The sequence below is a fragment of the Taudactylus pleione genome, unplaced genomic scaffold (genome assembly GCF_031769625.1).
Source record: "Taudactylus pleione unplaced genomic scaffold, aTauple2 ptg000465l, whole genome shotgun sequence".
Lineage (NCBI taxonomy): Eukaryota > Metazoa > Chordata > Amphibia > Anura > Myobatrachidae > Taudactylus > Taudactylus pleione.
The window spans coordinates 2,551,693-2,575,380 of NW_028284867.1; the positions used below are offsets into that span (position 1 = coordinate 2,551,693).

Consider the following 23,688-nt stretch of genomic DNA (forward strand, 5'->3'; position numbering starts at 1 on the left):
CATGTAGAGCTGGTCCCACTCCTGTAGCATGTACACCTGGAACCCACTCCTGTAGCATGTACACCTGGACCCCACTCCTGTAGCCTGTACACCTGGACCCCACTTCTGTAGCCTGTACACCTGGACCCCACTTCTGTAGCCTGTACACCTGGACCCCACTCCTGTAGCCTGTACACCTGGACCCCACTCCTGTAGCCTGTACATCTGGACCCCACTCCTGTAGCCTGTACACCTGAAACCCACTCCTGTAGCCTGTCCACCTGGAACCAACTCCTGTAGCCTGTACACCTGAAACCCACTCCTGTAGCCTGTCCACCTGGACCCCACTCCTGTAGCCTGTCCACCTGGACCCCACTCCTGTAGCCTGTCCACCTGGACCCCACTCCTGTAGCATGTACACCTGGACCCCACTCCTGTAATATGTACACCTGGACCCCACTCCTGTAGCCTGTACACCTGGAACCCACTCCTGTAGCATGTACACCTGGACCCCACTCCTGTAGCATGTACACCTGGACCCCACTCCTGTAGCATGTACACCTGGACCCTACTCCTGTAGCATGTACACCTAGACCCCACTCCTGTGGCATGTACACCTGGACCCCGCTCCTGTAACATGTACACCTGGAACCCACTCTTGTAGCCTGTACACCTGGAACCCACTCCTGTAGCATGTACACCAGGATCCCACTCCTTTTGCATGTAGAGCTGGTCCCACTCCTGTAGCATGTACACCTGGACCCCACTCCTGTAGCCTGTACACCTGGAACCCACTCCTGTAGCATGTATACCAGGATCCCAATCTTGTAGTGTATACACCTGGAACCCACTCCTTTTGCATGTAGAGCTGGTCCCACTCCTGTAGTATGTACACCTAGAACCCAATCTTGCAGTTTTGTACATCTGGAACCCACTCCTTTAGCACCTGGAACTCAGAGCCTGATTCAGAGCCTGATTCAGACTATCTGCGTACGCTCGCTAGATGCGTATGCAAATTTTTCAAAGTGATGCCACGGGAAGTGATCGCTCGCCAAGGCATAAGCACACCCACCATGTCTTAGCGAGCGGTCCAGCGGTCACTTTGTGTGAGCATACGCCCAATCGCAAAAGCAGAGTCGCCCACCAGCACACGTCATCTCCTTGAATTGTATTAAAACATTGGTACATCGAGCACCATCATGCTAACGCAGTGCTTGCGTGAGCTTTACCCTACCGCAAGCATTGCGCGGAAATCAGGGTAAAAACATGGCAAGTGACGTGTACTACTATGACGCTGCCTGTTAATTATGCACGCCTCTGAAAACGGCGTTGAAACACTCAGGCACGCCTGCGTTCGCATCTCCAACCCCCCGTTATTAGTGTCCTGCCCCTGTTACCACCCACAAATGGCCTCTCCTGTCACTCATTACCCTGGGCTGCCTCTGCTGGGTGAGCAAGAGGGTTGCGAACGCAGGGCCTGATTCAGAGCCGGACGCTATTTGCGAACGGTTGTTCAGAAAAAGGGGCCGGCTATTTAAATTGAGCGCTCGCTCATTGCGGTCTGTTGACGCCTCTATGTCTGAGCGAGCGAACTAAACATGCGCTTTTGTAAAGATGCCCCCTGGCCGTTCGCATCATGCGTCATCTGAGCTATTTATTAGATTAATCGAGTACATCAAAAGGCGTCTGAACTACTCGCTGTGCTTGTGGTAGGTTTTACTTCCCGCAATCACTGCGAGCAGTTTAGGCGCAAAGACAACCAAGTGACGTGGACGATGGCGCTGCCTTGTTAATTATGCACACACATTAAACGCCCGTTTTGACCGTTTGGCACGCCTGCGTTCGGATCTCCACTCCCCGTTTTCAAGCACCTTCCCCTGTTACCACCCACAAACGCCTCATCCTGTCACTCTAATTAGCAGGCCCTTGCTGTTTTGCGAGCGCACGATTTCCGACCGCAATGACTGGTTGGTGCATGCGCATTACGACCCATACGCATGCACAGATGTGCGAACATCGCTCGGAGTGAGCGAGCGGCCGCTTACGAGCGGCTCTGAATCAGGCCCGCAGTGTTTAGTTTGCACACGCGCAAAACGAAGCTTGCGCGTACGCAGAACATCGGGCCGCTTGGCCGCAGAACATCGAGCCGCGAGCGGCTCTGAATCAGGCCCTCAGTCCTGTAGTATGTACACCTGTAACCAAATCTTGTAGTATGTACACCAGGATTCCACATTTTTAGCATGTACACCTGCAACCCAATCTTGTAGTATGTACACCAACATAGGAGGGTGGGGGGGCAAGGGGGCCGCGGACAGTCAGGGTCTGTGTTTTATAGCCATAGGCTGCATGGCCCCTGTACTGCATGGAAGAGGAGGATGTGTAATACGTGGTCTTTAAGTTTAAAGACCGCACATTACACCTCCTCCTCCGTGCAGTGCAGGGGCCATACAGCCTATGGCTATAAAGCACAGACCCTGACCGTCCGTGGCTGCAGCTCCAGACCTGCCTCCTGCTGCTCTGGGCGGCACCTATGCGCCCAACAACAGGTAAGTTGGTGGGAGGGGGAAGGTGATGGGGCCAAAATTAAATTATATATTGCCCCCCCCCACCCCCCCCTCCACACACATAAAATCATTCTGAGGAACTCACTCTTATAGTATGTACACCTGGATACCACACCTGTAGTATGTGCACCAGGCACTCATGTCTGTAGCATGTACACCTAAACCCCACTCCTGTTTCATGTAAGCCGGGACCCTTGTCCTGTAGCATGTGCACCTAGAACTCAGTCCCATTGTATGTACACCTGGAACCCACTCCTGTAGTATGTACATCTGGGTTCCACTCCTGTAGTATGCACACCTGGAATCCAATCCTGTTGTATATACACCTGGAACCCAATCTTGTTGTATGTACACCTGGAACCTGCTTTTGTAGGAAGTACATCTGGAACCCAATCTTGTAGTCTGTACATCTGGAACCCATTCCTCTAGTATGTACATCTGGAACCCATTCCTCTAGTATGTACATCTGGAACCCCCTCCTGTTGCCGCCACAGTACAGTCACTCTTGTGCTGAGTACATCTAGAAGCCTCATTCTACGGTTGGGGAAATTAACTGATATCCCTGGAGCGTTAAGCTCACTCAGTATTACAGCCATTAATCAGAATGCTTTTTTTGTCAGAACATTATTCAGTATTTCAGCTCTCTCAACAAACCTGTCAGTTTCCCAGAACTTCTCTCCAGCCTCAGAGCTCATTTGTGTGAGTCTCCTGCTGGATGTAACGCTGCGTCTGTCTGCGCTATGGAAGTCAGCCCAGGCAGCTGAAAATAACGCTGTCATTTAACTCCGCATCGCTCAGCTGTATGGAGGCCGTCTTGTGAGTTTGCAGCGTGTAGAAGCGTCTCTCAGCCGCCGCGTAATTGCTGCTCGCTATGTACTATGTAATATAACATGTAAACATTGGATCCTCTCCACATTTCCCGCAGCCATTCCCCTCGGAATAATTGTGGTGCGAGGAGACTGTGATCTGGAGACCTGCCGGATGTATATTGATCGCCTGCAGGAGGTGAGTCCTGGAATCGCACAGTACAGTAATTACTTCTGTCGCCACCTGCAAGTGATACTATAATCACTGTACTTTTTATTTATACCGCCAACTTCAACACGCCTACAGTATAAATAGTGTATAAAATATAAAGGATCCACAGCACCAAAACCCTTAATAAATCAGGTCCATAGTTTTCAATACATACAACCAGACCTTTTATATTCAATTACAGAGACCGTTCTCATGGTCAGCTTAGGCGGCGTCTGACACCCCTCATTGTGCAGAATGCTATTAGTACTGAAGTCACCTGAATTTAAGTTATGATCACTATTAAAATCTTGTGCTCAATTAATGGAGTTAGGAGCAGAGCCAAAAAGTGCGGCAGATTTGCACCTTGCAGAAACCACGTTGCGCCTATAGGGGGGCAGACAGATTTATAGTAGGGAAGGGATGTGTCCAGGTGAGACTAGTGGAGGGGGTGAGGGGCGTATTAAGACTCGTACATCTAGCCTTAATACCCCATGCAGCGCGACTTTCTGGCGCAAGTGAGGCGGCTGGTCCCGTGCAGCTCTGTTAGCATCAGGCGTCTAAGTCACAATGCCATGCAACTAGGATGCTTGCGCAGGGATTGTTTGCGCATGCGATAATCATATAAATACTTTTTTCCCATAACTTCTTGGTTAGTTGGTTAGTTACCATGGCATCGAAAGTTTCAATGGCGATGTCCATCCCTACTCTCTCTCTCTGCAGTTTCCGGTGATTGGTGGATAGCTCCAGCCATCCACCAATCAGCGTTTGGATACTCCCATGATGGTGATTGGTGGATAGTCAGCACCATCCACCAATCCCTAATGCTAGAAACCTGGGAGGCTGCCGGTATATGGAGTCCGGATGGGACTGGCTGCTGGGACTGGTGTCCTGCACGGATTTCAGGTTGCAGATGCACAGACCCTGCATTAAGCCAATGGATCCCCACATTCGCATAAGGTAGTAAATCAGACTTCTGCAGCCGTCTGCACCTACAGCCGCTCTGCGTGTGACTGAGAGGCAGCCCCATTGCCTACAACTAATGTTACAGAGTGGGAGTAAGCCCATGGGTATAGTCCTTCTCATTGCTATTTTTAATAGGACGCTGGTAATGTCTTCGGCAAATGCAGGTGGGAAGGGGGGGGGGGGGGCTCTGGTTGCCTGGAAACCCCCCTCCCCAACCCACACCATGACCACAATAGAAATAGTAATATAATAGAGTGTCACTAGTGCTGCATGTTCTTCTCAGTATCACAAATTATAAAATGAGCACCGCCTGTGGATCTTTTAACATGTCAGTCAGTAATAAATATACCTGTGCACCAACTAGGAGATCTGGAAAACATGCACTGTTAGGGGTCCACCGCTATAGATTATCAATAGGGTTAATTATTAATACTGTATAATAATACACTATCCAGTGCATAAGGAGACCATTATGTACATATATGTCCAGGGCAGTACCAGATTCTTCTGCTGCTCCCCCAGACTCCCAAACTTGCTCCCATGCTCTGGAATGGTGCCCACACCTGAGATAACATGCAGCTCAGGCAGGATGGCCACACGCATAGTCTGCATTCATATTGCACATTTCTAAGTAAGTAGCTGTAGTGATGAATGTGTCCTAGAGTCTTTTACTGATCCTTAAAATGTGTTGTTGTTTTTTCAATGCTTAATAACGTGCAACCTAAAAGAATTGCATTAGATTAATCTGGTGTCACTGTGCCCTCTCCGATGGGTATAACAGGGGTTATCTAATAACCTGGTGCAAAGAGCATCTATGGGCCTTATACAGAGGTGCAGGCAGGCGTGGCCACATATTATGCTAATGACATAACCAATGATCATCTTAGACATCCACAGGCAGTGGCTCTATTATGTCTTTAGACGCACCATGGAAGCCTGCACCAGCTCTATGCAGGGGCAAATTCTCCATGTGAGCATGGGAGGCCTGTGTCAGCGCTGATGTGTCATAAGAGGTAGTCAGTGACTTACCTGCGACACGCCCGCATGTCTGCCTACCCAGCCTCCTGTTACCTCCCAGGAACGGCCACTGAAATCCACAGCTTTGGCTTCCAAATTCCTTCTGCATCTCCCAGCGGTAACCAGCACGTGCAGTGCGACTCGGAGGCATGCGCAGTACTTCCAGCATCGGCCAGCTGCCTGTATGTCAGCATTGCGTGCAGCTAGCGTGACCTCTGATTCAGGCCCTATGTTCTGTATCTCATCACAAACAATCACAAGTCAGCTGGAGGGGTGTACATCAGTGGCTCTCAAACTTTTTTCTGCCATGACACACTGAGGAGTGACATCCACATACGTGGCACACTGAGGAGTGACATCCGCATACGTGACACACTGAGGAGTGACATCCGCGTACGTGACACACTGAGGAGTGACATCCACATACGTGGCACACTGAGGAGTGACATCCATGTACGTGACACACTGAGGAGTGACATCCACATACGTGGCACACTGAGGAGTGACATCTGCGTACGTGGCACGCTGAGGAATGACATCCACATACGTGGCACACTGAGGAGTGACATCCACATACGTGGCACACTGAGGAGTGACATCCGCGTACGTTACACACTGAGGAGTGACATCCGCATACGTGACACTGAGGAGTGACATCCACATACGTGGCACACTGAGGAGTGACATCCACATACGTGACACTTAAAGAAATAAACATAAATGATCCTTATTGTACCCAAAGCACACTCCCAGTGGTTCTTTACATACCTACACCCCTTATCCCCCCATTCTATTTAACCATGGTAGGTTACCTACTTTATGTACCCATAAGCCCGCTCTCCTCCCCATGTCCTGCTGATTGGCCGTTGCACATCTAGAAGCAGGGGGAGAGTGGGGAAGCACACTCGCCTTCCTCCCCTTGCTCTGCTGATTGGCCGGTGCAGGGGGAGAGCGGGGAAGCACACTCTCCACCCATTGCTCTGCTGATTGGCTGGTGCACGTCTAGGAGCAGGGGGAGAACGGGGAAGCACACTCTCCTCCCATTGCTCTGCTGATTGGCCAGTGCACATCCAGGAGTAGGGAGAGAGCGGGGCAGCACACTCTCCTCCCTCCCCTTGCTCTGCTGATTGGCCGGTGCACATCTAGCAGCAGGAGGAGAGCGGGGAAGCACACTCTCCTCCCTCCCCATGCCCTGCTGATTGGCCGGTGCACATCTAGGAGCAGGGTGAGAACGGGGAAGCACACTCTCCTCCCTCCCCTTGGTCTGCTGATTGGCCGGTGCACATCCAGGAGCAGGGGGAGAGCGGGGCAGCACACTCTCCTCCCTCCCATTGCTCTGCTGATTGGCCAGAGCACATCTAGGAGCAGGGGGAAAGTGGGGTAGCACACTCTCCTCCCTCCCCTTGCTCTGCTGATTGGCTGGTGCACATCTAGGAGAAGGGGGAGAGTGGGGAAGCACACTCTCCTCCCTCCCTTTGCTCTGCTGATTGGCCGGTGCACATCTAGGATCGGGGGGAGAGCGGGGAAGCACACTATCCTCCCTCCTTTTGCTCTGCTGATTGGCCGGTGCACATCCAGGAGCAGGGGGAGAACGGGGAAGCACACTCTCCTCCCTCTCCTTGCTCTGCTGATTGGCCGGTGCACATCCAGGAGCAGGGGGAGAGTGGGGAAGCACACTCTCCTCCCTCCCTTTGCTCTGCTGATTGGCCGGTGCACATTTAGGAGCAGGGGGAGAGCGGGGAAGCACACTCTCCTCCCACCCTTTGCTCTGCTGATTGGCCGGTGCACATCTAGGATCAGGGGGAGAGCAGGGAAGCACACTCTCCTCCCTCCCCTTGCTCTGCTGATTGGCCGGTGCACATCTAGGAGCAGAGGGAGAGCGGGGAAGCACACTCTCCTCCCTCCCCTTGCTCTGCTGATTGGCCGGTGCACATCTAGGAGCAGGAGGAGAGCAGGGAAGCACACTCTCCTCCCTCCCCATGCTCTGCTGATTGGCCGGTGCACATCCAGTAGCAGGGGGAGAGCAGGGAAGCACACTCTCCTCCGTCCCCTTGCCCTGCTGATTGGCCGGTGCACATCTAGGAGCAGGGGGAGAGCGGGGAAGCACACTCTCCTCCCTCCCCTGGCTCTGCTGATTGGCCGGTGCACATCTAGGAGCAGGGGGAGAGCGGGGAAGCACACTCTCCTCCCATTGCTATGCTGATTGGCCGGTGCACATCTAGGAGCAGGGGGAGAGCGGGGAAGCACACTCTCCTCCCTCCCCATGCTCTGCTGATTGGCCGGTGCACATCTAGGAGCAGAGGGAGAGCGGGGAAGCACACTCTCCTCCCATTGCTATGCTGATTGGCCGGTGCACATCCAGGAGTAGGGGGAGAGCAGGGAAGCACACTCTCCTTCCTCCCCATGCCCTGCTGATTGGCCGGTGCACATCTAGGAGCAGGGTGAGAGCAGGGAAGCACACTCTCCTCCCTCCCCTTGGTCTGCTGATTGGCCGGTGCACATCCAGGAGCAGGGGGAGAACGGGGCAGCACACTCTCCTCCCTCCCATTGCTCTGCTGATTGGCCAGAGCACATCTAGGAGCAGGCGGAGAGCGGGGAAGCACACTCTCCTCCCTCCCATTGCTCTGCTGATTGGCTGGTGCACATCTAGGATCGGGGGGAGAGCGGGGAAGCACACTATCCTCCCTCCTTTTGCTCTGCTGATTGGCCGGTGCTCATCTAGGATCAGGGGGAGAGCGGGGAAGCACTCTCCTCCCATTGCTCTGCTGATTGGCCGGTGCACATCCAGGAGCAGGGGGAGAGCGGGGAAGCACACTCTCCTCCCTCTCCTTGCTCTGCTGATTGGCCGGTGCACATCCAGGAGCAGGGGGAGAGTGGGGAAGCACACTCTCCTCCCTCCCTTTGCTCTGCTGATTGGCCGGTGCACATTTAGGAGCAGGGGGAGAGCCGGGAAGCACACTCTCCTCCCACCCTTTGCTCTGCTGATTGGCCGGTGCACATCTAGGATCAGGGGGAGAGCGGGGAAGCACACTCTCCCCCCATTGCTCTGCTGATTGGCCGGTGCACATCTAGGAGCAGAGGGAGAGCAGGGAAGCACACTCTCCTCCCTCCCTTTGCTCTGCTGATTGGCCGGTGCACATCTATCAGCAGGAGGAGAGCGGGGAAGCACACTCTCCTCCCTCCCCATGCCCTGCTGATTGGCCGGTGCACATCTAGGAGCAGGGTGAGAGCGGGGAAGCACACTCTCCTCCCTCCCCTTGGTCTGCTGATTGGCCGGTGCACATCCAGGAGCAGGGGGAGAGCGGGGCAGCACACTCTCCTCCCTCCCATTGCTCTGCTGATTGGCCAGAGCACATCTAGGAGCAGGTGGAGAGCGGGGAAGCACACTCTCCTCCCTCCCCTTGCTCTGCTGATTGGCTGGTGCACATCTAGGAGCAGGGGGAGAGCGGGGAAGCACACTCTCCTCCCTCCCTTTGCTCTGCTGATTGGCCGGTGCACATCTAGGATCGGGGGGAGAGCAGGGAAGCACACTATCCTCCCTCCTTTTGCTCTGCTGATTGGCCGGTGCACATCCAGGAGCAGGGGGAGAACGGGGAAGCACACTCTCCTCCCTCTCCTTGCTCTGCTGATTGGCCGGTGCACATCCAGGAGCAGGGGGAGAGTGGGGAAGCACACTCTCCTCCCTCCCTTTGCTCTGCTGATTGGCCGGTGCACATTTAGGAGCAGGGGGAGAGCGGGGAAGCACACTCTCCTCCCACCCTTTGCTCTGCTGATTGGCCGGTGCACATCTAGGATCAGGGGGAGAGCAGGGAAGCAAACTCTCCTCCCTCCCCTTGCTCTGCTGATTGGCCGGTGCACATCTAGGAGCAGAGGGAGAGCGGGGAAGCACACTCTCCTCCCTCCCCTTGCTCTGCTGATTGGCCGGTGCACATCTAGGAGCAGAGGGAGAGCGGGGAAGCACACTCTCCTCCCTCCCCTTGCTCTGCTGATTGGCCGGTGCACATCTAGGAGCAGAGGGAGAGCGGGGAAGCACACTCTCCTCCCTCCCCTTGCTCTGCTGATTGGCCGGTGCACATCTAGGAGCAGAGGGAGAGCGGGGAAGCACACTCTCCTCCCATTGCTCTGCTGATTGGCCGGTGCACATCTAGGAGCAGAGGGAGAGCGTGGAAGCACACTCTCCTCCCACCCTTTGCTCTGCTGATTGGCCGGTGCACATCTAGGAGCAGGAGGAGAGCGGGGAAGCACACTCTCCTCCCTCCCCATGCTCTGCTGATTGGCCGGTGCACATCCAGTAGCAGGGGGAGAGTGGGGAAGCACACTCTCCTCCCTCCCCTTGCTCTGCTGATTGGCCGGTGCACATCTAGGAGCAGGGTAAGAGCGGGGAAGCACACTCTCCTCCCATTGCTATGCTGATTGGCCGGTGCACATCTAGGAGCAGGAGGAGAGCGGGGAAGCACACTCTCCTCCCACCCTTTGCTCTGCTGATTGGCCGGTGCACATCTAGGATCAGGGGGAGAGCGGGGAAGCACACTCTCCTCCCATTGCTATGCTGATTGGCCGGTGCACATCTAGGAGCAGGAGGAGAGCGGGGAAGCACACTCTCCTCCCACCCTTTGCTCTGCTGATTGGCCGGTGCACATCTAGGATCAGGGGGAGAGCGGGGAAGCACACTCTCCTCCCATTGCTATGCTGATTGGCCTGTGCACATCTAGGAGCAGGAGGAGAGCGGGGAAGCACACTCTCCTCCCTCCCCTTGCTCTGCTGATTGGCTGGTGCACATCTAGGAGCAGAGGGAGAGCGGGGCAGCACACTCTCCTCCCTCCCCTTGCTGTGCTGATTGGCCGGTGCACATCCAGTAGCAGAGGGAGAGCGGGGAAGCACACTCTCCTCCCTCTCCTTGCTCTGCTGATTGGCCAGAAAGTGTTCTGGAGCAGTTCTTGTCACCCCACGGTCATTGTGTGTGACACACCAGGGACCAACATGTGGCACACTTAGGTGTTTTACAACACACAGTTTCAGAAGCGCTGGTCTACATGCTTACAGCTGATATCTGATTGTCTTTTATGGGTTATATATATAAAACGCATTTTTAGTGATATACGGTATCTCTGTGACTACGATCCCCTGACGTACTGGTTCTGGCTTTGCTGTTGTATGTTGTGCACTTGCTATATAGTATTAATCTCTCTTTATATTTCTCTCTTAGGATCTTCATTCGGTGACGGCACACAGAGATCACTGCCAGGTAGGCAATGTGTCAGACACGAGACACTAGAAAGGGAGAAAGTAATCTACACAAGTGAATATCTTTGCTTTAACTTAAATACATGTTTATGAAGTAAATGTAATGGCCCGCGATTTGCAGGAGCCAGCGCAAATCCGGTGATATAGTCACTCGGTTCAAAGTGACTAATTATTTTAAACTGGATGGGTACGGGATGTCGGCGCTCGAATCCCGGCGTTCAAAATCCAGACGCCGGCAACCCGACAGGGTTAGGATACCGACACCTGTCGGTCGGTATCCTAAACCTCCCCATCTCCTTAACCCTCCCTCCCCAGTACCTAAACTCAACCTCCCCCCTAGTGCCTAAACCTAACCTCCCACAAGTCGCGGGCTATAACATTTGTCCATGGGCATTAGATAACCTCCCTGCACATTTTTTAGTTACTCCCATGACTGGGAGTGGCATACTGCTTAGTGAACTAGAGCCCCCTGTGGTCAAACAGCAGAATGCAGCTAGCATACAATAACTTGGATGCTATCTCTCAAGCATGGGAGAACATTGGTGTTGCTCAAACAAGTTCTCTCTATAAAACATGGTAATTTTAACTAACTGCCTTGTCCAACCAGGTCTTGTACCACAATTTGCTAAAATAATGACTAAAATTTGTAATGGGACAAAGTGGCTGAAATCGTCAACTGAAGGCTCAGGAACACACTGTTGCTGCCATTTCACAGGTTATTAAGGACTGACACTCTTTTGCAGCCCCTATAGCAGTGAACACAGAACTGCACTGATTGTTTGCAAGCTGCCTAATTGCATGGTAGCAGCAGCACAGTTCTGAAAGTTAAGCAGGCCATTTCAGGCAGTAGTCCTGTATCACATAGAAGCAGTTAGAATGCTGCAGTTGTTGTCGTCATCATTTTAATGAAGCAAACTAATTTCTGAGTGAAGTAACCATGGGACATTTTTCATATACATCATATCAGATATATACTTCATCCAGTCTTTACAGTGTTTAATAAAGTTATTTTATTGTGACCCACAGAAAAATGGCTGCCTCCAGATCAGAAGACCAATAGCTGTAACCTATGCAGTCTGTATCCCTGATCTTACAATGTGTTATTAGATACCTGTAGGGCCTACAGATTGGGAAATGGCTGCCTTGATATACCGTATCACAGGCACACCAACCAGATGCAATAGAATGGGAGCAGATTTAACTATATGCTTTACTCGCAAATCAATGTCTATCAGTGGATTTCTGTTATAAACTTTTTCTTCTATAAAATGTTCTTTTATGTTCACTAAAATCCCATTTTCCTCTCCCCACAGGATCATGAGAACTCATTCCCGAGGTTACTGTCTTCCCAGCGACTCAATCCACGATGGTGCTTCCTAGATGGTGAATTTAATGTGATCTTGGGATGTTAGGATGGCAGTAAGGTGATTTCTTTCCATAGAACAAGAGCAGACAACTTGCCTCTCCAGATGTCTTTGGAACATCAAGTCCTTGCTTAGAGAGGCACCTGGTTGGCACCTGGTTGGCAGGGCAGGTTGGCGAGCCACAGGTTGCTTACAACTGCTATGATGAACAGAAATAAGCAGCCTTAAGGCTACTGTTGAACTACAAGTCTCAGCAGGCTCTGCCAGCCTCAGACTTTGTCAAAGCCTGTTGGGGGATACTGTTGAATAACTCTTAATTTATAACCTAGATTGTATGCAACCGCTTTAAAGGTACACTCATCTATGTTTCACTTTAATATAAGTAACATTCTGAAACATGTAACAACAACATGTAAGAAACTTGTGACCACTAAAGGTGGTTTAGAGAGACGCTATTTATTACTTCTCCCCGATAACATTTGTCTACGTTTGGAAGATACTCAGAGTGGGTGCGGTTCAGTCCGACAGGATGACGCCGCCCACCGTTCTGGAACGTTACATTGCGTCCAGCAACCTCGCAAGTTTTCCCTCGCACCCCATAGAGGAGTGCAGGAAAATTTGCGATGTCTGGTATGCCGTAACTGGACAATACTGACGGGATGTACTAAGAATGGCATTAGCGATGCGGTACATCTCGTCTGTCTGCGGGTTCATACCGCGGCATGTACCAAGAATATCCCGATAAGAGCTGTCGTTTGCGATGCTGCTGGACAGAGTCCCTCTGGCGTTTTTCTGTGCATGCGCAGAAGGCCTCGGGGGCTCATGGGAGGGATCCGATCAGATCCCTCCCAAGGGAGAGAGCGTCCTGAAAATAAGCCCATAGGTTTCTTTTGGGTAACGCCACCCGAAGATGGCGTTACCCATCGCATTTCGGAGGTGCTTAGTACATTTGCGGAAAGCGGTAAACCCCCCGAAAACGGCCTTTTCACGTTTAGTAAATCCCACCCTTTATGCGCAGCAAAGGGGTATGACGTCACACGGTCGTCATTTAGCATGTTGCCATTTACAATGTCGACAGCAAGTCAACTTTAATGTCAACATGTTAAAATGTCAATATGCTTCCATGATTGTTTTCTCCCTATCAAGAAATGTATTCCATAATCACTTGTGTTTTTCTCACTTTCTCACACAGCTACCTCTGCTGACCGATTCTATCGTATAGACAGATCTCAGGTAAACATGAGCCTTTGTTTTAGCTGGAACACCACATAACTTATTCTGCTATATTAAAGTGCACTTGTAGCTTACACACACACAGCGGAGGCTGCCATTTTGTGTGCTAGACTACTAATATTCATAGGACGCAGCCTATTCATTCACAGGAATCAGTCACCAGCGACACAATGCTGTAACACCTCTTTATTTCTCAATAATGTTCCTAGTGAATGGATTGACTGGCTTTGAATATTAGTTCAGTCAGTCCACAAAATGGTTGCCTCCACTAGTCCACTTTGTACTTTGTGCCTTGGTGACATCACTGGAGCCTTTGAGTGTTTGTGGAAATGCCAAAATGTCTTCCTCCACGTGAGGTGTCAGGTTCACATCAGATCCTCCTCAGTATGTTTTTTTTTTTTTTATTATTATTATGGTACAATACCATGTTATAACCTGCAGATGTCACTGTTGCTTTTGTTGTTTGTGGAAAGCATTTGACTGCTGACTAAATTTTTCCATATGTATCAGTGACATCTGCAGGTGATGATTATATTTATGAAGTAAAAAGTATATTTCACAGATCAGCAGTCTCTTGTTTAATCTGTGGGAACAGCTCTGCAACCTATATATTTCAATGAGGAAACCATTAGTAAACTGTTAGTAAAGGATTAAGGAGAGAAAGTGGATTGAGACTGAGGGGTATAATACCAAAGTGAGAGATTTTAGAAGTGGAGATGTTGCCCATAGCAATCCCGACGCATTTGCGATGGGGATTAACATTTATCACTAAATCAGGCCCTGAGTGAAATCTACACAGGGGCTGCATTAGCGCAACTGCCGACTACGCAAAGTGAGCAAGGGCAGGACTGGTGCAAGCGGGCATTGATATCGATGACCGCTATTAAATCGAGCGCATTGCGGCCCACTTGCGCTCAACTCAGTATCCTCATTCTATGGGATGTAGTTTGGAAGCCGACGGTCTAAATGCCGACCGCCGTCTTCCAGACTCTCTAATCCCGGTGTGGTACTAATGACAGGCGTCGAAAACTCGACGCCTGTCATTAACCAGACGCCGGAAGACCGACGCCCGGCATACCGAATGAAGGAAAGCCGGGCGCGGACAGCTGCTGAATGGAGGGTTAGGTTTAGGGCTCCTGGGGGGGACTAAGGGTTAGGCACCCCCCTGGGAGGGTTAGGTTTAGGCTAGGGGAAGGGGGGGTTAGGCACCCCCGGGGGGAGGTTAGGGTTAAGCACCCCCCGGGGGACTTAGGTTTAGGCTGCGGGGAAGGGGGGGTTAAGTTTAGGCACTTAGAGGGGGGATTAGGGTTAGGCACCCCAAAGGAGGGTGAGGGTTAGGGGGTTAAATTAGGTTAGTTTATACTTACCTTTAGGACGATCGGGATCTTCACCCTTGTCGGGCTGCCGCTGTCGGGATTTGAACCGCCGGCCATGCGGCTGGCGGTAATACCTACTACACCCCATTCTATTAGTTCTACTTTGATGATTGCTAAGTCTATTCATCTTAGGTTTATTTGCTTGCATTGGAAAACCTAGACACGGCTCAGTACAGCCCCTTACAGCTATAACACTCAGAACCACGAAACCAAATCAAGTGTGTGAGCAGACGGTAGATGGAACTTATTTATAGAATAATGACTGTGTGTCCGTCTCCTCAGGAACATCTGCATTTTGTCACTGAGATTTCCCAAGATGAGATCTTTATTTTGGACCCCGAGGCGGCCGGAACTCCGCAGGGCAGTGCCGGAACAGGAATGCCGGATCTTGTGGTCGAGCAGCCTTCAGGGTGAGTATTGTTTGCACGATCATCAGCTGACTTGCTTAGTGAATAGAATGTGCTCGACCAGAGAGTAAACTTGTTTAACATGATCGCTGGAGCAGTGACTTCATCCCAGGTGCCCGGAGGCAAGACAAATGTTGGTGCCCCCCCCAAATTAAAATGTACCACCCCCCCAGCACCTATGCCAGCCCCAGCTGCCGCCCACCTATGCAGTTCCCCCAGTAGTCCCCCTGTGCAGTGCCCTCTGTAGAGGTCCCCCTATGCAGTGCCGCCTATGTAGTGCCCTCCAGTAATGGTCCCCCTATGCAGTGCCCCCAGTAGTAAGGGCCCCTGTAGTGCCCCCAGTAGTAAGTCCCCTGTAGTGCTCCCAGTAGTAAGCCCCCTGTAGTTCCCCCAGTAATGCCCCCTGTAGAAAGCCTGCAGTAATGCCCCCTGTAGAAAGCCCCCAGTAATACCCTTGTAGTAAGCCCCCAGTAATGCCTCTGTAATGCCCCTTGTAGTAAGCCCCTGTAATGCCCCCTGTAATAAGCCCCCTGTAGAAAGCCCCCAGTAATGCCCCCTGTAGTAAGCCCCCGTAATGCCCCCTGTAGTGAGCCCCCAGTAATACCCCCTGTAGTGAGCCCCCAGTAAAGCCCCCTGTAGTGAGCCCCCAGTAATGCCCCCTGTAGTGAGCCCCCAGTAATGCCCCCTGTAGTGAGCCCCCAGTAATGTCCCCTGTAGTGAGCCACCAATAATGCCCCCTGTAGTGAGCCCCCAGTAATGCCCCCTGTAGTGAGCCCCCAGTAATGCCCCCTGTAGTGAGCCCCCCCCCCCCCGCGAGCGCACACACATACGAAAAAAAAAAAACAATACTTACCTGAAACCCCGCTCCAGTGCTGCTGCCTTCCGTCCCCGGCGCCCGCTCCTCGGAACTATGGGAGTGACGTCATGACGTCACTCCCATAGTGCATCGCGGGACCTGGAAGCGGAGCTCAGGAGTGAGCTCCTTTCCTCCGGCTACCGACGCGGGGAAAGAAGGAGCCGGGCGCCCGCTGGTAACACACTCAGCGGGCACTCGGCAAATAGGGGGTGTGACCGCACCCCCCCCCGTATTGACGCCGCTGGAGGTGGAGCACCGATCAGCGGTGCTCCATCTCCATAGCAGTGCCCGGTACGGCCCGGGGGACAATGGAGCCAGGTGCCCCCTTAAGGGCTGGAGCCCGGCGGCAAATTACTCCATTGTCTCCGGGAGTTCCGCCACTGCGCTGGTGTTATGTGACACAGAAATTAGGAAACAGACCCCCCCCCTGTGACTATAATAATCCTAACCTGGGATTGGTCATCAATTTCACACTTCACTCTGGTAATATCTGCCCTGCTTCACTTCTAGATTGTAAGCTCTTGGGAGCAGTGTAATCTCGCCATTTGTGTTGCGTAATTGATAACAATGTATATTTGTGTGATATTCCCACTGTACAGCGCTGCTACTTATATAATTGTTATATTTTATTTATATCGGTGCTTTATACATAAAAAAAATAAAAAATGACTGCAATACTGAAAGCGCAATTAGCATAAGGCACTTTCTGGCACGGAGCAGAAATAACCTTGTCCTATACCGTATAGATCTGTCAGCTGCTGCTGTTACTTAGTGCCATTGCCGCTGCAGGAAAATACATAAAACAAAGGCTGTGTTTACCACAGAGCCATTCAATGCCTGACAACGTAAGCGCTCATGTCGTGTCTGCAGGACGCCCTGTTTGGTTCCTGTCCTTCTCTTACATCTCCTGCCTGATCTCTCCTGCTCCTAGGCTGTCGGAGTGGTGGACCCCGGCGTGTCGGAAGCGTATAGTGAGTGACAGCTGCGTGCCGGGCAAAGTGTCACTGCAGAACGAGCTCTCAGACAATCCGCACGACTCCTGTCCATCCAGCGCTCTGCCGTAAGTTCCTACTCTCTTGTACCAGCCGTCACAGTACTGTGCCGCATAGAAAACCTTGTAATAGTGAATGGGTTTGGTCTGTGATCATTCAAACACGCGTCCTCCTTCATCTAGCCTCATACGCCACACAGCGCGACACGCCTGGCGTGAGTGAGCCGCCAGATCCCGTGCTACTCTGCTAGCGCTGGGCGTATTTTTTTTTTCGCAGAAAATGCGTCTAAAGGTGCGTACACACTAGACGACTCGCAAAAGATGAGATGTCGTCAACTATTTCCCTAGAACTCCCCCGGCCAGGGGTGTATCTATAATGGGTGCAGGGTGTGCGGGGCACACGGGCCCCTGGGTCCAGGGGGGACCCGCACCGCATACCCTGCACCCATAGAATTACTTACCTCTCCAGAGTCCCACGTCGGCACGGGGGTCCGGCGCTGTCAAAATTACTGGAAAATGGCCGCTGCGGCCATTTTCCCGTCGTTTGCGCATGCGCAGTACAGGGGAAAATGGCCGCCGCAGCCATTTTCCCGGTGACCAGCGCATCCTCTATAGACTCTGGGCGCACTCTAGTGCCCAGAGTCTATAACTCCGGCACTGGCCGCGCAAAGCTCAGTGCGCCGCCGGCCGCCGGGCAGAGAGGAGGGGGCCAGTATCGGAAACTGCACGCGGGCCCCCTCCTCTCTAGAAACGCCCCTGCCCCCGGCACTCCCGGACAAATGATATCTTGCATAAACTGTGCAATCTGCCAAAAGATCTGACCAACGACCTTAATCTCGTTAACGAGATTGCCAGATCTGAGGATACAACAAACAACCCACGGGACCGCACATCGTCATCGATATCGTTAGTGGACACTGCACGATTTGTCGTTCCGATGCGTCGGAACCGGACAAATCGCGCAAAATATCGTCTAGTGTGTACGCACCTCTAGTGGCAATGTGATGTGATTAGGACGCACCAGGAGACTGTACAGATTAATCTGATATGCGACACTTGTATATCTGTGTGCGACCAACTGTGTCTGTAAACGGAACTTGCTGCATTGTAGCACTTCGCAATCTGAGAGACTCAGTCGCACACAGATATACTATCGTCACATATCACATTAATCAGCACAGTCTCCTGGTGCGTCGTAGTTGCATTGCATTGCGACTTAGGCCCGTATTCAATTTGGAGCGAAAAGCCATTTTCGCGTGTTTTTGGCGAAAACTTTTCACCGATGACGTCATTTTCGCCTGTTTTGGTTTTACCCCGTATTCAATTTAAAAGACTTTCCGCCTAGGCGGAAAGCCAACGCAATGTAATAGGCGCAAAAGCTCCGCCTATGAATAGCAGGCGGAAAAAAGTGCAGAATTGAGGTTTTGGGGTGCAGCGTTGCGGGAACCCCCCGTGCAGCCTTCAGACAGTCCCCCAAAGGTAATCTGTGTCAAAAAAAAAAAAAAACACTTAGGGACACCCCAAAAAATCACTTTGAAAAAGGGGGCGAAAAAAAAAAAGTGGGCTACAAAATTAAAAACTAGCGAACTTGACTCTGGGGGTCCCCAATTATGCCCCAGGTGTTTTTTTGATTGCAGGGGTTTGCAGCAGGTGGATTTTTCACAATTTTTTTCAACTGAACTTTAGCAACTTTCAAATATGCTGGTCCCCATTTTCCAGTACCCCAAATTTGCTGGGATAAGTTATTTTCTGCAAAAAATACTCCTGAATACTATTCTGCACCACGTATACAAAAACGCTATTAAACAGCTATTCAGCCTGTTTAAAAACACCAAATACCTTCAGCAAGCCAAATTGGGGGGTACCATAGGGAACCCCCATGTCAGAGCATCTTTTGGGGGGTGTCAGACTGATTTCCCCAAAACTGACATTACTTTCCGCTTGTTAAAGTATCGCCGGGTCCCGTTTTCGCATACTTTCAAATTGAATACGGGGTAAAGCGGGCACGCGCGCGATACTTTTCCGCCTGCAAAACAGGCGAAGTAGGCGGAAAGTCCGCGGCTCGGCTCAAATTGAATACGGCTCTTAGACGCATTTTCAGCAGAAAAGGACGTGATAAAGCTGCCCGGCGTTAGCAGAGTCTCACGGGACCTGGCATGACGAGAGGGGCTGTTTGGCGCAACTGCAGCAAAGTTGTGTGAAGACGCCTCTGTACCAACTGCCAGGTGCTGCATTTGCTTCTTGCTAGATTCATGAGTCTGCATGTTTATCTCATAAGGCGTTTCCACTAATAAGAGGAATCAGGTTTACTAAATCACATTGCCTCCTCATGATATTACTACACCATTCGTATTATATAGCGGGGTCCCAGATTTCATACAGCGGTAAAGGCTTAGAACTAGTTTCTGAGACAAGAGCCATCAATAGAGGAACTATTAGGTTAGGACTTGGTAAAAGTGTGTCTTTAAGATCTATCCTCCTGTAACTGAGGTGAGAGGTGCCGTAAATGCAAATAACATTATCAGGCGTTTCTATCAACACGGCAGAAGCCGCTACAGCTCCATTCTCCGACGGATCTTGCACCTGGGATAAGGCTGGTACAAGTCAGCGCTGATCATGGCGACGGCTATGGAACCGAGCGCACAGATACTGTAGGGCCGGAGCGGTCGCATTGATGCCTCCAAAAGATCCTGCGGGCGATTATCTGCATTTAGCTACATGCACGTAATGCGCCGCTCGCCTTCAGCCACGCAACGGCCCCGGGGTCCATATCTAGATGTAACTGGGAAGATGGAAAAGGAAATTAAGGTGAATTAAAGAAAAAGACCTTCAAAAACACGATAAAAAAAAAAAAAAAAACTCTATAGAACATAAATAATTATCACAACACACAAATGAAAGGGTGCACTCCCTGCAAAGAGAGTGTTTGATGCTCTGCAGAGACCTTCTCATTTCTATTGAAGGTAACGTGAAAAGGAAACATGAGACGTTTTTTTCTACTTTTGTAAACCACGGTAGATGTACTTTCATCGTTCCCCCCCATGGTATATACATATATCCTGCTGGTGCGCCAGATGGAGGTCTTTGCAATTACCTGCCTCCCTTTAGTAATTCTCAATGCACTCCTGCAGACAGAGAACAAGCCCCTGCCAAAAATAGTAGCACACAAGAGATTCCAGACTTTGAAACTTACAGTATATATGTATCTTAGTCAAACCGCAATATATGGTATTTCACTCCTGAGGACGTGTACTGAAGGCCCTAATAAATTTAATTCACTTAGGCTGGGATGTACTAAAGGAAAAATGCGGTACAGAGCCCCGGCCGCTCTTTTATCGGTGCAGAGGGTAACACCAGTAAAACCTGGCGTTACCCTATAGAAGCCTATGGGCTTCTTACCGCATCCCGCACCCGACGCTTCGCCGCCGCCCTGCAGTCGCCCAGCATTGGCCACCACTCACCTTAGTCTCCTGGTCCCTGGCCCGTGCTCCTCCTGGGTCCTCCTTCTCCTCCTAATCTTCTTCCGGGTGTAGGGAGGAGGAGGAGCCCGGGACTTCCTGCACAGGTCACCAGCAGGAAGTTCCCAGGGTTTGGAGGGGGCGGGGTCCCACGGAGACCCCCTCACCCGGCATTGGCTGCTTCACAAAGGGCAAGAAAAAAAAAAGGTCCTTTGCGATACTAATCGCATAAGTTAGTACATATGCCATTAGTAAGGTTGCGGTAACTGGCACCTAAAATCGAGCAGCCGCTCCTTATGTGCCAGTTACATGGTGATAGATAAAGATGGGCCAGTACGAAGCTCTGCCTCCTGGCACTCTGGGCCCGATTCAGACCTGGTCGCAAGCGCTGAGCGCTCCAAACCGGGTCGATGGTGGCCCAGAGCGCATGCGCACGACGGAGCCGGCTCCGTCGTGCGCATGCGCGACGAGGATAGCGACGGGCAAGCCGTCACTCCGGGTCTCGCACCAAAGGGGGCGTGCTGTCGAAGTTGAGTGACAGCACGCCCCCTTTGGTGGGCGGGCCGGGGGGGTGGCTGCCCTGACGGAGGCGTTCCCATGAGAACGCCTACCATCTGGGGCCGAACCCACTGACATCACAAGTGATGTCAGTGGGAGAGCTTTCGGCTCTGTTTGAGGTGAAAGCTCTCTGGGGCTTGCGGCAATGAGACCCTACCACAAGGGTCTCGTCGCAAGCCCGATGGTCGCGATGGTCTTGACCATCGCGACCATCTTCCTGGCCGCTCGCTATAGCTGTGGGTGGTCACCCACAGCTATACGAGCGGCCAGGAGGCCGTTCTAAAAAAAAGAAACGGCCCTGATTCAGAGCGAGCGCTCTGTCAGAGCGACCGGCTCTGAATCAGGGCCTCTGCTCGGTCGGCATACTGAGAGATAGGGCGTGCCGAAAAGCCACACCCTTGCGACTCGAGACACACTCCAGTAAGCCGCAGACACACCCTATTCTGCATGTGCCTGCAATGCCGGGGCCGAGTAGGGGCCACAGTCCATCACTGGACAAAGATTAAGGACACTGGCCCTGATTCAGAGCCGGACGCTCTGACCAGAGCGCTCGCTCTGAATCAGGGCCCTCCTACCTAAACTTGGAGCGGCCTCTTGGACGCTCGCATAGCTGTGGGTTACCACCCACAGCTTATGCGAGCGTCCATGATGATGGTCGCGATGGTCAAGGCCATAGCGACCATCGGGCTTGCGACGAGACCCTGTGGTAGGGTCTCGCTGCCGCAGGCCCTAGAGTGATTTTGGCTCTATCTATCCCATGGGAACGCCTCCGTCTGGCAGGCACGCCCACCAAAGGGGTCGTGCTGTCACTCACCATCGACAGCACGCCCTCTTTGGTGCGAGACCCGGAGCGACAGCTTGGCTGTCGCTATCCGGGTCTCGCGCATGCGCACGACGGAGTTCCCTCCGTCATGCGCATTTGGGTACCATCGACCCGCTTGCGAGCGTCCTGCGCTCGCGAGCGGGTCTGAATGAGACCCACTGTTCACCTCCAGTAGATCACACACTCTCTATACAAAAAGGGTCTACTCCATCCGTACAGTTTGCATCAATCAACTATCAACCATTGTCAACTAATCACATTTTATGGACAAAACATTCAAGGGGAGATGTATCAAGGCTTGGAGAGAGATGATGTGGAGAGGTTTTCCAAAGCCGACAATCAGCTTGTGTTTGTACCTGTGCCCCCTCCCCCCTCCTCTCTACTTGGCCGCCCCTGGGGCTTCGATGTTCTTACAGTCGAGTGATTATCAGCCGCAATGCGCACGCGCGGCGATTGAATTGTGAATACGCTAGAGGATTTATCAGCAAGCGAGTGATAGGCGTTAGGTGGGGAGAAAAACGCGGGCGTGTCCTGACCTTTTTTCAGGGCGTGTACCAGCCGCCAGCTGCGACCCTGTACACAGGAAACATGGCTTCGGCGTCTCAGTTACAGCGGCCATTCTGAGTGACTATAGACTTACTTGAGGAGTCGATGTTTGCCTGATCTGCCTCCGATACAGGCATAATTAATGCAGGTATGTACCTGATAAGAGATGTGTGGTGTACCACATCGTGTATGCGATGCCTAGTACACCCTGCCTTATCCCTTTAAACCAGGACTCTCATGAATTACGTAGGTTCTGTGGCTGGCTGACTTCAAGCCTGGATTTCACCTGGTTTTAATAAGCCACAGAACCTGTGTAATTCATAAGTGTCCTGGTTTAAAGGGATGATATGGTAAGCCTATATATAGGTAATGCACGGTGTAATAATTTAAAATATACCACACAGCCACATTCTGTATTGCTATAGTTCAATATTTCTTGCAAAGTTTCTCTGCCGTAAGCTGGTGTGCTCTCGAGAGAACACTTAAGCTGCCCATATGCGATGGGAAATGCCGGAATTTCCGGTGGAAACGCCGGCCACCCACCATAGATCTTCAGTGATCCGTCGCAGAATCGCTGAATTTTTACATGTTAAATGTCCCCGATTAGACAATCACGATCATTTTTTGATCGCGATCGTCAAATCGGGAAAATCCAACATGTTGGATTTCTGCGATCCTGCGATGCTGGGTTGCAGCATCGCGGGCTCGTGGCAATCCATCGCAGATGTATGGGGCCCTTTACTGTTTTCCAGTTGTTGACAATAAATTTATTTAGTTCTGTTAATTCCCAATTTACTTTTGAAAAAGTTTTAAAGTATGCCAATCTTCACAGCAACGCTCTTTAGAGAACAGACTGGCAAATACGACATTTCTGTACTTGGCACGGATCGAGCTCACTAGAACAAGCAGAAAAACTCTGTTTTGCAGTTCGACACCGTCGTGTTAAAGCTCAGCCTGGCCGCTCGCTGTGATATCGGCAGGTGGTCCGGTTTTGTAAGACGCTGTGTTCTTTCTAGTACCGAAAGGGTTTATGAAAAAAACGCTGCCAGTGATCCGCTATCACACACGTCCTCAGGGCAAATGAGATTGTAATTGCCGGCATGCAGGAGAAAATTAATTATACGTTCTGCCTTTTAATCAAGCAAGCACTGCGTTAATTCAGTTTTATTTCAGGTGGGATCTGATTAGTCATGTCGATGATGTGGATAGGAAGGGAAGGGAGGAAGTAGTCTCAGATTCTCACACCTGGAGGTGCCGAGCTTACATCTACACAAAAACGATTACAGCAAATT

General features: G+C 51.5%; 1 protein-coding gene across 8 annotated transcripts in view; it reads left to right on the plus strand.

Annotated features, from left to right (window-relative positions):
• Nucleotides 1-23,688, plus strand: part of DGKI (diacylglycerol kinase iota) — a 376,642-nt gene that overhangs the window by 300,703 nt on the left and 52,251 nt on the right. For all 8 annotated transcript variants that reach the window (XM_088448828.1, XM_088448827.1, XM_088448831.1 and 5 more), the window contains 6 exons: nucleotides 3,469-3,548; nucleotides 10,747-10,785; nucleotides 12,098-12,167; nucleotides 13,341-13,381; nucleotides 15,040-15,167; nucleotides 16,952-17,080. In XM_088448828.1, the coding sequence (XP_088304954.1) occupies nucleotides 3,469-3,548; nucleotides 10,747-10,785; nucleotides 12,098-12,167; nucleotides 13,341-13,381; nucleotides 15,040-15,167; nucleotides 16,952-17,080 (487 nt within the window). The remainder of the gene's footprint in view (nucleotides 1-3,468; nucleotides 3,549-10,746; nucleotides 10,786-12,097; nucleotides 12,168-13,340; nucleotides 13,382-15,039; nucleotides 15,168-16,951; nucleotides 17,081-23,688) is intronic.